This window comes from Gymnoscopelus braueri, assembly GCF_963280865.1.
Source record: "Gymnoscopelus braueri genome assembly, chromosome: 16".
Taxonomy (NCBI): domain Eukaryota; kingdom Metazoa; phylum Chordata; class Actinopteri; order Myctophiformes; family Myctophidae; genus Gymnoscopelus; species Gymnoscopelus braueri.
In genome coordinates, this window is record NC_137616.1 from 19,254,941 (window position 1) to 19,269,091 (window position 14,151).

At 41.3% G+C, this 14,151-nt stretch overlaps 1 protein-coding gene across 2 annotated transcripts in view; it reads left to right on the plus strand.

The window, feature by feature from the left end:
* Positions 1-1,038: 1,038 nt before the first annotated feature.
* dnajc5ga (DnaJ (Hsp40) homolog, subfamily C, member 5 gamma a) overlaps positions 1,039-14,151 on the plus strand; it is a 28,431-nt gene continuing 15,318 nt past the window's right edge. For both annotated transcript variants that reach the window (XM_080453759.1, XM_080453760.1), the window contains exons 1-3: positions 1,039-1,218; positions 9,946-10,079; positions 11,074-11,287. In XM_080453759.1, the coding sequence (XP_080309885.1) occupies positions 9,955-10,079; positions 11,074-11,287 (339 nt within the window). In that variant the 5' untranslated portion in view covers positions 1,039-1,218; positions 9,946-9,954. The remainder of the gene's footprint in view (positions 1,219-9,945; positions 10,080-11,073; positions 11,288-14,151) is intronic.

Sequence of the window (14,151 nt, forward strand, 5' to 3'; positions counted from 1 at the left end):
TTTGTCAGGTGGGATTGTTTTCATTTCTACATACACCTTTTGTCCATACGTCACTCAGAACGCTAGATGGCGTTCTTGTTGCTTTGAGCTGAGATTTCCTCTTAGTTTTAACCATATAGCTTAATTAACAGCACAAACTGAAATGCAAATGTATTTTAAAGCTATTAATTTGGTCTAAAACGTGATGACGATATATTCCTTTAGTAGCCTAGACCCCGTGGCCAGGAGGGACAGTCGCGTTGTGATTGGCTAATTGGTTGTTAGGCAACGGCCGATGCTGAAGGGATATTGTCCAAATCGTGGCTATTAAATAAAATGCAAGAATATACTTTGCTAACTCAGCAACTACAATTGAAGTGGAGTATTGTCTTAGACAGACAAGACTGTGTGGTGGTGGGAGACGGGAGTCACGGAGATGTATGAAAAGGAAGTTAAAGGTAGTCTCAGCTGCTTAGGATCCAGTCTGATTCGGCAGATTTTTCTTTTCTCATTTAGCGAAATGAGAAGGAAAAAATCCGCCGAATGTAACGAATCAGATCCCTGTATTAACGAATCAGTCTGTATACCAGGCCAATTTAAAGGAGTAGTTCACCCCAAAAATGACTTATTTTCTAACACACCTCGGCCACGAAGCCTTGAATTCATTTTTTTTCTCGCATTCTTGAGCCAATATTTGATGACCGGGTCATCATCGGTCAATAGGAGGCTCAGTAGGAGACTTCGCCGGTCATCAAATTATTGGTTTAGGAATTTGACAAAAACCAAGACAATCTCCATGAATTCAAGGCTTCATGGGGTGTGTAATTGATAGAAAATAAGTTGCGAACTATTCCTTAAGTCTAGCATTATGAGATAAAAACGAGGAGTGTTTGAACCCGGTCCCGGATATATTATTATTAATAATAATAATAATGGTAATAATTAATAATTTGTGTAAACTAACATGACCATCCCACCGAGGCCGAGACTACTTCCTGACACAGTGAAATGGACCAATGAGGCTTGGTGTCCTCCATCCAGTGCCAGATAACGGTACAGGAACAGCACCCTACAGCAGCAGCAGCAGCAGCGGTAGCCTAAACCAGCCCGGCTATAAAGGAGTGGCAGAGAAAGAGAGGCTAGTTTGAGCCGTTGACTAGGGATTTTAGACATAGAAGTGGATGCCTCTATGATCCAGCTAACGTTACAGCGAAATACACGGTGTTCAATTGTCACAAGGTGAGATTCTACTGGCATGACACCGGTATCTGCCACCAGATTTTGAAATGACTTGGTTAGCGAGCTGCTAACCGACTAGTTAGCCTGGTTAGCGGGATCACGTTTTCTAAAATGTAGCTCGTTATCTGATGTGAGAATACTTTGTGATAAACATATTAGACGGTGGGCTAGTGAATAAGAGTGTGTATTGTAGTTTGCTATAAAACAAATATTTAAGCAGCTAGCTGAGTATAAGACGCCGGTGTTACACGGGAATTTGTAACCTGGCGAATTATGTGACCCACCAACGTCGGTCGTTTTGTGGCTCAGTCAGCGGTGATCAGAATAATTTGCTGTATTTAACATGTCAAAATAGGAGTACAATGGCCTTTTTTTAACCATTTGTAACCGGACAACGTTACTGTTTCCCTACAAATTATGTTCCCTGACTGTAGCAGACGGCTAACTACCTCCCCGCTATCTGCCCCCTATCACCCAAGCTATAATGGGTCACAGATGTCGGTGTAACACCTGCTGCTAGCCTGAGCTGAGCTCGCCCGGCATGACGGCTAACGTCACCTGACAGGCAGCGTCGCGAATGATAAACAGTAAATACAGAAACAAAGCATTAGCATACTAATAATAATCTGCCACTGCTTGGTGTGTGAGGTTGGAGAACATGGCCTGACGCTATGGAGACATCGTAGACCAGAGATGTTGCCGATACGGTTTATTTTTCCTTTGTTTAAAGACTGGGTGTATACTGAACACATTGAAAGTTTAATTCCATGTGCGGAGAGATTAGCAGAGGATTACAGCTCCACAAGGACAACACACCATCGTAGTAAGGACTGGAGATGTATGAGATGAGGACCATAGATGTACTATTTCTTCCATCACATTCCATCTCGTTGGTTAATTGGTTAATCTCGTTGGTCACTTTTTGATGTATTTGATTTATTTAGCACAAAATGTAAAAACAAAAAAACAGTACACACAATATCAAAAGAAAAGTGCCAGGAGGAGGCAATTTAATTTACTAGACCCCACGTTTGATACGTCCATACGTCCTATTTGCCCAAACCTCATGCATAAAGCAAGCAGATAAGCAAGCAGTGCAAAATGCCAGCAAGCATACAATGACATTTCTAACATTCATCAGATCAGTCAGGGGTGCATGCGTTACCACTTGAACCCCAGCATCTCGCCAATTCTGGGGGGAACGTTGCGAGTTTGCGACGCATGTAGATGGGCTATTTTGGCTAAGAAATTGGTGTAGAGGGAAAAAAGCACAAGTAACAAAGCAAGTACAGTTGCAACTCAGGCCTCTTTGATTAAGAATATAGAGTTCAAGTGGTAAAGATTGTAAGGGAGGTCCGCCTAACTGTCTTTCTCAAATTGCTCATCATTGGTTTTTACAAGATTTATTTGGACATTAATGCCCTATGTGAAATATCCTGGCCTGTGTGCACTGTGGTGCAGGATTTATGATCTGTACATTGAGGCACATGTACATCCCAAATGGCACAGTAGTCTGTGAAACAAAACATATAAAATCTTAGGTTTGAAATTGTCTGCTACATATTGCTGAGCTATCATTGGTTGAATTTGCTCTGGACTATGTCTATGTACATACCTGGTATCTTTTAGTTACAGCTACTTTGTTGCTGACTTTTATTGGAGCATGTGGCCTTCATCCTGTCCTGTCCTTGATCTTTGTGTCTCTCACACAGTCTCACTTATGTCTCAGACTGTCTCTTCCTTTCTGTCCTCGGTGATGGGGTCAAATGATGATGAGTGTGGATTGAAGTGTAATCAATGCCCATCTTTCATTTGACTCTCAGGAAAGGCCTAGTAGCCAAAAATAGCAGCAGTCAGAGACCAGATGACTGTTGAGGAATACAAAAGACTCCTCAGTAGACTGTCTTCCTCTGTCTCTCTTCTCCCTCTCTGTGGTTATATCTAGCATAGTACGCTTCATCTTGCCATTGGCTATTGTTACGGACATGATTAATGACCGACAAACCCATTACATTTGCATTCGGTCCGGATGGAAAGTCTTCTCAACTCATTTTACTCTGCAGTGATTATGCGCACAATAGACAAGGTTTCAGGGTTGAGTAACGCTCTGGTTATTTATCTTTGTGGGTCTCTGAAGTTGTTAAGCTGGGTCATTACTGTAAGGACAATAATCTGACATGGTTACTGTATATATTCTAATTATTTATTTTGTCCTGCATAATGCAAGCTTTGTTGTGGTGGGTGTATACTGTTCATTATAATGGTGTTACCTTTGTTTGTGATGTTTCTACCCTGCTGTATCTACAGTACTTTCTCCTGCCCTGTAACTGTATCTTAACTGCTGTGCTGCCTCTGGCAACTGAATTTCCTCAAAGGCATCAATAAAGCTCTTATCTTATCTGGGTAATCCCGCAGACTTGTACATTAGTTAACGGGACAGGTCAGGCAGTCACCATGATGTGGCTTACGGACAGAGGGCAAGCGTGGTTATCTGCCATATGCCTAAAGGCTAATGTACTGTGCGGAATGCAAATACCCCATTCAATTAACTTATTGGATATTGCGATGGTGATATGACATGCAATTTAGGCTAACGATGACATCCTTAAGAGGTGTGCTTACAAAAGCAGACCCTGGAAGTGAGTAGCCTTTGATGTAAACTAAAGCCTATTTGCACAGAGTACTACCCCTTCATGCTTGTTTTGAGTTCACATTGGATCATTTTATAAAGTCAGAGTAGATTGCATGACATTTGATGGTGATGTTACTGTCATATCGCAACAAATGTCCTTTGTCATTTTTATATGTGCTAATTTTGATCACAAACACAATAATACAATGCGTTGTGTACATTGTGTACCATAACAAATATGCCTTAAACTGTGTTTTGTATACAGGTAGTGTAGGGTTTATACACCAAAGTAGAAAGCAGCATGAGCCAAAAGGTTAGAGGGAATAGTTGGTGTTTGGAAGGGATGCTTGGGTGCGGTTGAAATCCCAAGGATGTACAGGGCAAATCAGGAGTGAAACATGCTCAGCCTTACCTCTATCGTGCATGCAATGAAGGACCTCTTTGGTGACAGTGACTCAATACGCCTAAGGGGCCGTGCCTGTCAGGTGTCTGCTCAGACAAACAATAGTTGTAGTGGTCTTAATGGCTGATGTACACATTTAGATCATGGACAGTATTTACCCACAACACTTGAAATGCAGTGAGGGCTGGATGGAGCAGATCGTAAATATAACTCAAACATGAATGTAAAATAAATGTGAAAAAGAGAGCCATGCAGGGAGCACAAACGTGCAACCAGACCAGTAGAAACTGTAGGATAAAGTGACTTGTGCGTAGTAATTTAATCAATTATACTTGAAACTTGATACTTGAAAAGAGTGTGTTCAAGTAACTGTACAGAATCAAATGCATAGTGAAGTACATCCCTCTCGATTTCTCTCATTCCTCCATCTCTGCCTCCCTCTGTCTCTCACACACAGAGGGTATCTTGGATAGCCAGCAAACTGCTGTTTACTATTAGCGTAAAAGAGGTTGTCGGTCCCTGTAGACGATCAAATTGTTTTTGTCCTCCCAGCTCTCTCTTTGTGTCCCCAGGCCTTTTTTGATCGCACTGCAGCGGTGCAGCCCCTTGGGGACAGACAGACACACACACACACACACACACACACACACAATTGAATTACAGATTAGGGTAATTAAATTGCCGTGATGAAGGAAGCTAGGTAGATGTGGACAGGGCAGGGCTATCCATGTAATTGTGTTCCATAACAGATTAATTACACTAACTGTAGATATATTGTGGTCACACACAAAAGCCCAATATCTTGTTTGTTTGTATAAATGTTCATGAATGAGAGTTGTAACGCTTGTCAGATTGTGCAGGAGTAGAGCTAGTTTATGTGATTTTGTTTGTGATGTTTATGGGTCAAGCAGTGATATTCCATGTCTCCATCTTACATAGTTACCATATACTGTACTTATTTAATTGCACAGTTGTGTCCATGTTTTGTTTTTATATAAGCTATGGAAAATAGAGTTGGTGAACTACATTTTTTTACTCTGAAAGATACAGTGCCACATGGGTGTCATCCTATGAAATAACAAGACAAGTGTCTAAAAGACTGCTAGCAGCCCTGTGCTGCTCCTGACATCCAACCAGAAATTGTGGCCGAAGAGTTATGCCAGAAGAATTGCCATGGTGTCGTCACCAGGGTTCATCCTGCAATCTGCCTATTAGATTATGGTATTATGTGCAAAATTAATATTTTGGCCTGAGGGTGGCACTAGAGGAAGGGTTCATCCTTCAGGGAAAATGGATTCTGCACTCAGCAGTCAGCACGTTTCTTGGCAATCTTCCAATTACATTTTATTATTAGAGCTTCAAGCCCAAAGGTCTTGGCCCTGGTCCGTGAGCTGGTAGAGACATGACACTTTCAATACAGAACCCCAAAATGATGCCTGTTTGCATCATGTTAAGGTGGCTGTAATGTTTACCCAACATAGACACTCCTCTATATTCACACTTCCTCCTAGGTAGATAGGCAAACAAGCCCTGCCAAGTCACACAAATTATTGTCACACTCTCATTATCACACTCATACAGGGAACTGGAGCACATGAAATATCTCTGCATCCCGCTTACTGCGTGCATCCATCTAATTATGCATTTGATCTTTACAAGGATGGACCGATACAGACTGGCCTGGTCCTCAAGCACAATTTAAGGACTAGAGTTGGAATTTGGCTGACGTTACGGGAAAAGTTACTAGTACTATATATAGTGGTGAGGTTTAAAGTTGGGCTTAGGGAATGAATGCATTAATGTACACAAAGGTGTATGTTTTGTGTGCCTTGAGTAAAACCCTTTAATTCCAGCTCTAATCCCTTTTCCTACAATCTCCCCAATAAGTGTTAATGGACTTTTCTCTTTAGAGGTCATGTGAGAAAGAGCAGTGCAGACCAATTTACACTAAGGGCCTAAATGCTTCCTCTGGCACACAGCATGTGACAACAAAGCCATTAAAGTCAACAGACTGAGCACTCATAACTTGATCATGCCAGCAAATACAAGATTGGACTGACTTCAAAATGAGAGCGGCACAGCATCCGTGCACAAGATTATATTTAAAGATGCCAAATTTGACAATCTAAAAAAAAAAGATCCTTAGCTAATAGGGCTCTCCCCTCACTGTCGATTAATCGGTGGGTTTGATCTTGACCAAGACTTTAAGTTAATTAGTAATATTTCCATGCACATCTCTTGTAAACCCTAGATACTGTATATCCCTTTAATTCTGCCTAAAAGACTATAACTTTCAATAGCCAGTAGCCATTGTGAAAACAACATTAGAATGTTGAAACGGCTGGTCTCTCTCTGCATGATTGTATGTGGCAATTGTACAGATTTGATTAAATCAGCTAATCGGGTCCGGGTGGTCGCCAAATGTCTGTCTAGTCGAAATAGTAAAAAACCCAAGCAATGAAAACTGAAAATCATTTGCCTTCCCTAAAAATACACGACTGCTACAACAGCGTCAATGACCGAAAAAGCAGGTTGTACTTAGTCACTGGTTGACTGAACAACGCAGACGTACTGCTGTCGCTGGACAGGCTAATCCTGTGATATTTGCCATTTCATGTGTGAAAGCCACTTATGACATTGGCCTGTGTGTGTGTGTGTGTGTGTGTGTGTGACACACACACACACACACACACACACACACACACACACACACACACACACACACACACACACACACACACACCTGGACCTTGGTCTATAGTTCCACTGACTTCCTGTTGCTGTTTTTTAAATGGAGTGGGCAGGCACTCCACTATTTGAGTTGTTGGGAATGTCTGTGAATGTAGCCTTAGGTACTGAGCATACCAAGATCTCTGGGTCTCCTTCCTTCATGGGGGTGTGATCATACTGCCATACCTGCATGGTGTTGTTGAGAATGGCTTGTTGCCAATAAATGTTTGCGTGCAGCCATGCATGCTTGCGTCCATCCTGGGGCTGTAGTTTGACCAGGACATTGTCCCACTGTGACACAGACTTGGATATGTAATCTGTGCGATCAGCAAAACTTAATCTTCTTTAGCCAACGACCAGGACAACATACCAACATGTACTGTATGTATTAGGCCTGTCCCGACTAAGAATTTATTTAGTCGAATCTGATTGGCCAAATGTTGCTTATAGTCGAATGGTAGTCGAATCGTGCGGGAAAAAAAGAAATAAAAAAGAAATGCATATTCAACTGAAAGATTGGCAGTCGAATCAGACTCCCTCGATCGATTAGTCGACCTCGAGGTCAGGCCTAGTGCGCATACAGTAGCCATGCTCAAACAGAAATTCCTTAGGACACTAATTATCAGTCTCTGGTTCCAGACTAAGGCCCCGTTTAACCTGGCAGCCAAATCCAGAGACAGGTCACATGGAATCCGAACCACCCAGGTCGCATATCAAACTGCCCAAAACGTCACTTGCAGCGCGACCCAAGTGCCACTGACGTCATTACAGAGCGCGAGAATTGATTTTGATTTACTAGAGTGCAAGGGGTGTAATGAAAACAAAACAATAGTGCAGCATAAGTTTTACAGAAGAAATGGCGAGCAGCATTCAGTGGACTGACGGAGAAATTCGTCTCCTAGCACTTTGGGGGGATGCCTCAGTACAAGCGAAACTTGTAGGAATGTATAGGAACAAGATATATGAAGACATATCTCGTGGCATGGCAGAAAATGGGTTCACAAGGTCCTATCTGCAGTGTCAGAGGAAAAAAGAGATAAAAGTCATGACGCCTATGTCGTTACCACGGTAACCAAAGCAGCTATGTCGACGCAGGGCGGCTTTGTGTTGACGTTGTTTTGTTTAAATCAGTCTGAACACAGATCTGGTCACTTGCAAATGCACTGTGAAAATAAATTGGATTTGACTGGATTTGACTGCAGTCTAAACGGGGCCTAAGTCTTGCCATAAATCCTGTCCTTCAATCATTGTAGCAGGAGCCAAGGAGAACATACTGTATATTCTTGTAGCAACAGCAAGGGAACATTGTCTTGTCTTAATGTACAATTGGCCACTGAGCATCTATTTACTCAATTAATCAGTGCTACACTGTTTCTTGTGAACCAATAGCCAGATTAGAACATGATTATATTACATGAGGAATATTTAAATTACAAATGGGTCAGTTTTTCTCCCCCTTTATGTAGTTTGTCACTTTATGGATAATATGGAGGTAACCTGTGAGGTAGACAGTGAATTGTGGAGGTTCAGCAGGAAAGTACTGGTTGGATTTGGCCAGGCTCAGTGTCCACATTGGAGGTGGAGCCTTAAGGACGTAACCAGAGATAGTTTTGCTTTTCCTGACCATGTTGGAACAGTAGCACTGACTGTATGTCTCCAATATGACCAGGCAGACATTAACAAAGTGTAGGTGAATAGACTATCACAACGAGGATCCAGGGGGTGCCTCAGTGGATCACATGGTTATTATCCACTTGGGTCAGTGTAGGGCATATGTTAGGGAGATAGGGGCAAATGTTAGTCTAAAATCTACAGACATGAAGGACATGTTTCTCATTCAGTGGTGAGGATCTAAAATGTGGGTTTGTGTGGTGATCTGACAGGGTTTCATATTGTGTTCAGGGTCAATGTAACATTAAGCCTTCGATGTCAAACCAGTTCAGAATCAGAACAGCTATATCCATTAGATAGAATTGATACATTGTATACCTATTTTAGAGCTGACATGCGCTGTAATCAATTTTGCACTTGCCCGACCGTAAAGTATTAATATAAGTAGTAGGTCCTATTCAATATGAATAAAAAGCTGTGTTAATCTTTGTCTAATCTCTCAAGAACAGATTCTGCACTGCGTTGGAATCTGTCGGTGAGGTTCGTCATAACATGTGCGCATGGGCGTGCCTTCAGATCAGGAAGCGGGCCGCGCTTTACCCAATCAAATGTAGTGGGCGGGATTCACGTGTCCGTCCATCCTTCCCCCCTCGAAACAAACCGAAACTAATTTAACAATAGCGTCCGCGGAGCAGACAAAACCACGGAAAGATATTCACATTTTAACTTACTCTTTCATCATAGAAACAAGTGGGCTTATAACCAAAACGATCCATGTTCTCTGGGAGAAGTGGTGTTAGTGTTCCGTGTAGAAATATTGTTAGTGGGAATGAAAACATAGTCGCACCAACCGGAAGTGATGCGCTGAAGGCATACACAAAACACCGGTTTCCTTGCGCTCTGGCTCTACGTTTTCGTCCTCCCAGAGCCAACAGACATAGAACAAACAGCAGAGGGCGCTGTTTTTCATTTTCAGTTGGCGATGGGTTCCCAGATTGATCTTTGTCAAGCATAGTACCTTTTAGTCCTAGCTATATTGCTTTAGCTTTCTGTCAGGAGTGGGCTCTACCCATTTCCATATTGAGGGCTACCTACATTACATTATTGCAAGTTCCAGCGTGTGGAAGGCATAATCGTGTTTACTGCTAAATATAAAAAGTATTCATATGAAGTCTACCAGCACAGATCTTGGGTAATAACATAACATGACATAACCAACATTATACAGAGTAGCAACATCAAATCCTCCCAGCACCGACTCCAAGATGTCCCAAGTTGCATAATTTGCTTGAAATTACTTAAAAATAATTAAAATAGATCTGTCTCTGATCTTTGTTCTTTTGGGCTGCAGAGGTGAACCATGGCCGAGCCGAACCCCAATCGACCCCCAAACCAGAGGAAGATGTCCGCAGCCGGGGAGAGCCTCTACAAGGTGCTAGGGCTAGAGAAAGGGGCCACAGCCGAGGACATCAAGAAAGCATACAGGTAAATCATACAGTATCACCATTCTACTGATTCAATGCATGAAGGATACACTGGATACCACAGATCAAGTAAACATGTTAATCTTTTGGTCTGGTGAACTAGAATATTTTTTTTCAAGGATTGTCAGTTACTTCTCAAACTGCTGCTCCTAAATAACTTAAACCCCAAAGAAGAAAGCCAGCCAGGGCATAATATGGTTATTGGTTATTATCAGGTTACATTAATCATTTACTGTACTTAAGATGGTAGCTTTGCCTAGCACTGACCACTAGGTCTATGCAGGTTACATGATTCATTATTCAGTATTTGTTTCTCAAATTAGAATGCGCATCAGCCCTCACTTGCCAGTCAGTTAGCTATGCCCCCACTAGAGATCCTGGAGAAACAAACAGATGGCTAGGCTTAATTAATACATACCGGTAGTTGCAAGTCTGTTTGTTATAGTATATAGTTATATTTTCAGTGTGGGGGGGGGAAGTCAACGTGACTCACTTCAGCACTTTTTTCACTTGAAAAACATGAATTAGCCTTAACACTAGCAAGTTAATAGATCAACGACATGTGACACTATGGTTTCATGAGGTGACCTAACTGATTTGTTAGATCCATGATCAGTAACCAGCATAGGCTCGGCCCTCATTATCTGCATAATATTATTTCCGACAAGATCAAAGGAGCCTTCCCAGACTCTGGATGCCGTCCAGAGTCGTGTTAGACAGGCTATGCCTATATGCCGTTAATGAGCCAAGGAGCAAGATGTTAGTGTGCATTTGTAAACTGTTCAGGCAACCATAGTTGGTCCCCCATTCAACCCTCCCATCCCCCTCTCTCTGCATTTGTTTCCCTGTTCTTCATTTTCCTTATCCTGCACTACCTCAACCCCTTCTTCTCCTCCCTTCCTCCCTCCCTCCCTCCCTCCCTCCCTCCCCACTCTCCTTCATTCCTTCCCTCTCTCACCCTTCCCTTTCCCCGCCATCTTTCTCCCGTATCTCAGGAAGCTAGCGTTGAAGTTTCACCCAGATAAGAACCCGGAGAACCCAGAAGCGGCAGAGAAGTTCAAGGAGATCAACAACGCCAATTCCATCCTCAACGATGAGACCAAGAGGAAGATCTACGACGAGTACGGTTCCTTGGGCCTGTACGTGTCGGATCAGTTCGGCGAGGAGAGCGTCAAATACTACTTCCTCATGTCCAAGTGGTGGTTCAAGGTAAGACGAGATGAAGAGATGAAGGCATGGAGGTGTCTTGTGTGTGGGTCTGTCTACGCTTGGAAACCAGCATTGTTCATAGAAATGACGATTAGGGCTGTGCTTGACTCAGACTTTTCTCAGTTGAATTCAGTAGTTTAATAGGACGATTTGACAATTCATTCATTTTATGTGTCTACAGTGACATACATATTCGGGCTGGAATCTTTACATGTACAGTATGTCCAAAACCGTTACTTTCAGGAAATGGGAAAAATAACCTGTGTTTCAATGGATCCAATGTAGTTACTTAGTCACAAGCTGTACTTTTAATTGGTTAATTATATATAAAACCCACAGACAGGCTTAACCTCATGAAACCTAAAATTCACAATGCAGCATATTTTGAGCTTGTATATCAGCTATTTTAAGCAAAGGTATTTAGTGTAGTGCGAAAACAGGAGGAGGCCAAGTATAGAGCCCTTGAGAATCCGGTCAACTAAGCATAGTGTCAAGGCAATCTGTATTGGGGTAAAATATAATAAGGACACATTAATGAGACGGGAGACAACAACTCAGATCTTAAAGTATGAGAGATTTAAAGTATTCAAATACAGATCAACATTTGGTCACAGCTTATATACCCAATGCAACAGAACACACCAGAAAACAAGAACTGACCAGAATTAACCATGAGAGGAACAAGCCATCCCTTTGACCTAATTGTCATCTATAATGAGGGGGTTTGAGAGAAAACCCCCTCTTATCGCCACAGCTGTTCTACAACTGTGCTGGTCAAGGCAAGCACAGAAATACCTGCCCTTAAGAGAAAATTATGCTATCTCTCTCAGACCTTTCCACAGCTGCTTTTGGAGAGAGGATTATTATTGTATATTTGAGTTAATTTAAATGTTCCCTGTGATAGCTACACGTCAGCTGTTCTAATGGACACAAAAACACAGACACACAAAACTATTGAGTTCTCTTAAATTATACTTGTTTCAAAATTGACTTTAACAATAGACTTTAATGGTTAACAACTTTAACCCTGGCATCCATATTTGGGCATGTCATTAGGCGAAGATGTTCCAAAACATTTCAAAACAGGAGGAATGCTGCTCGGAAACGTTTTTCACGTTGGAGGCAAATGAACAGGGAAAGGCAAAGGATACATAAACAAATAAAACATGTCAAGAGGTTTGTGACAGACAGCTCTCATTAATTGAAGTAATTGAAGCATTAAAAAAAGATGTCCCAGAAAGCTAATGTCTCCCTCCTGTCAGAATCACAAATCCAAGTCCAGGTTTCCCCTCCCCCTTAGGCCGAGTGGCAATACTTCAAAGAGTGACAGTGTCAACATAGACAGAGCGCATCAGAAGTCATGTATTTGAACTTGACCTTTTATTCTGAATAGTAGCCTTAAGCTGTGCCTTAGAATGTTTACTTTAGATAATGTTGAGACAACAGTAGCAGGGTTTTTTTGTATGTAGACTTAGCTGATCATCATCTCACTCTAACTCGAGCATTAATGAGTTCAAGCTGTTAAGTCTGACTCACAGACAATTAGAAGTCCCCAGTGTCTAATACTGTAGCTGTTTGGTATGAGTGAGTCAGAATGGATGACGGCAAGGAAAATAATAAGATGCATTGAGATAAGACTTCAGAAGTTAGTAGTATGAGGTTCATATGAGGACATACAGTACAAGATTATAGACTAAGTGTGTCAATACAAAATTACAATGAGCAGTAGAAATAGAAGGTGTCTGTGTGTACTGTTGTGTTTGGCCAGGGAGCAAAAATAGACTATCTTAAAATATTTTGAGTGAGGTGACTGAATCAGAGCAATAATGCATTGGTGTGCTCTTTTCGATTACATCTAGGGGGTGAAGCAATTAATTAATTGATCGATAGAAAATGAATCAGATTACATTTTTGTAATCGTATTATCGGTTCAGTGATGTATCATACACACAGTATATACATTTCTAACATGTTCTGTTTGAAGTTGCAACTTCTAAAATGTGAATGCTTGTCTTTGCTCCATATTCTAAAATGTAAATTTGTTTTGATTACTGGGTAAACATACAGCAATAAGCTATTTCAAGATGTCTGTTTGGGTTTAGACAACTTGTATTTACCATTATTTTGTACTTCCAGTATTGAAGATTATCTAAGATGTTTATCCCTTTGGTCCACTAAGCTCTTCACCATCTAATCTGATTTGTGCAGTAATTGATCATAACAACACTATTTGACTGAGAGACAGGCATGACAATCAGAAATTAGAATCAACTTTGTCACATTATTATGATAACAGGTGTAAAAGAGTGGGTTAAATATTTTTAATGTCAACTTTGCAGTTTCAGGAAGAGTTAGAATAGGGAAGAGAGAATAGAGAAGAAAGGAACACATAACTCAGAACATGTCAACAATATCAGGAAGGCACAGACAAACCTAATATACAATGTCTAATATACAGGTGCATGATAAAAAAAAAAGCAATGGATAGGTGGCACTACAGAAGGCAGAAATGCTTCCCGTGCACATGAAAAACCTAAACGGCATGCAAAAATAGCAGCAGGTAAGGTATAGTATATAAAATCACAATCATCAGTTTCATGGTTATAGCAATACAACATGGCGACAGGGCTCAGCACAGAGCTCAGTGGCTCTATCGATGTTGTATATCATTGCTGTCAGTCAGAAACCTTCTATCCCTGTATTTCAACTATTTATTCGTTTTTTCGTGAATTTATATCTACTGTATGTCATACTACAGTGTCACGAAAGTAGCAAAAGTAGCGTCATGATGCGAGGCTATTTTTGAAAAAAAATAAGTGACATTAAGTGAAAGTCTGTCTGTGGGTTTTATGAATATTTAATCA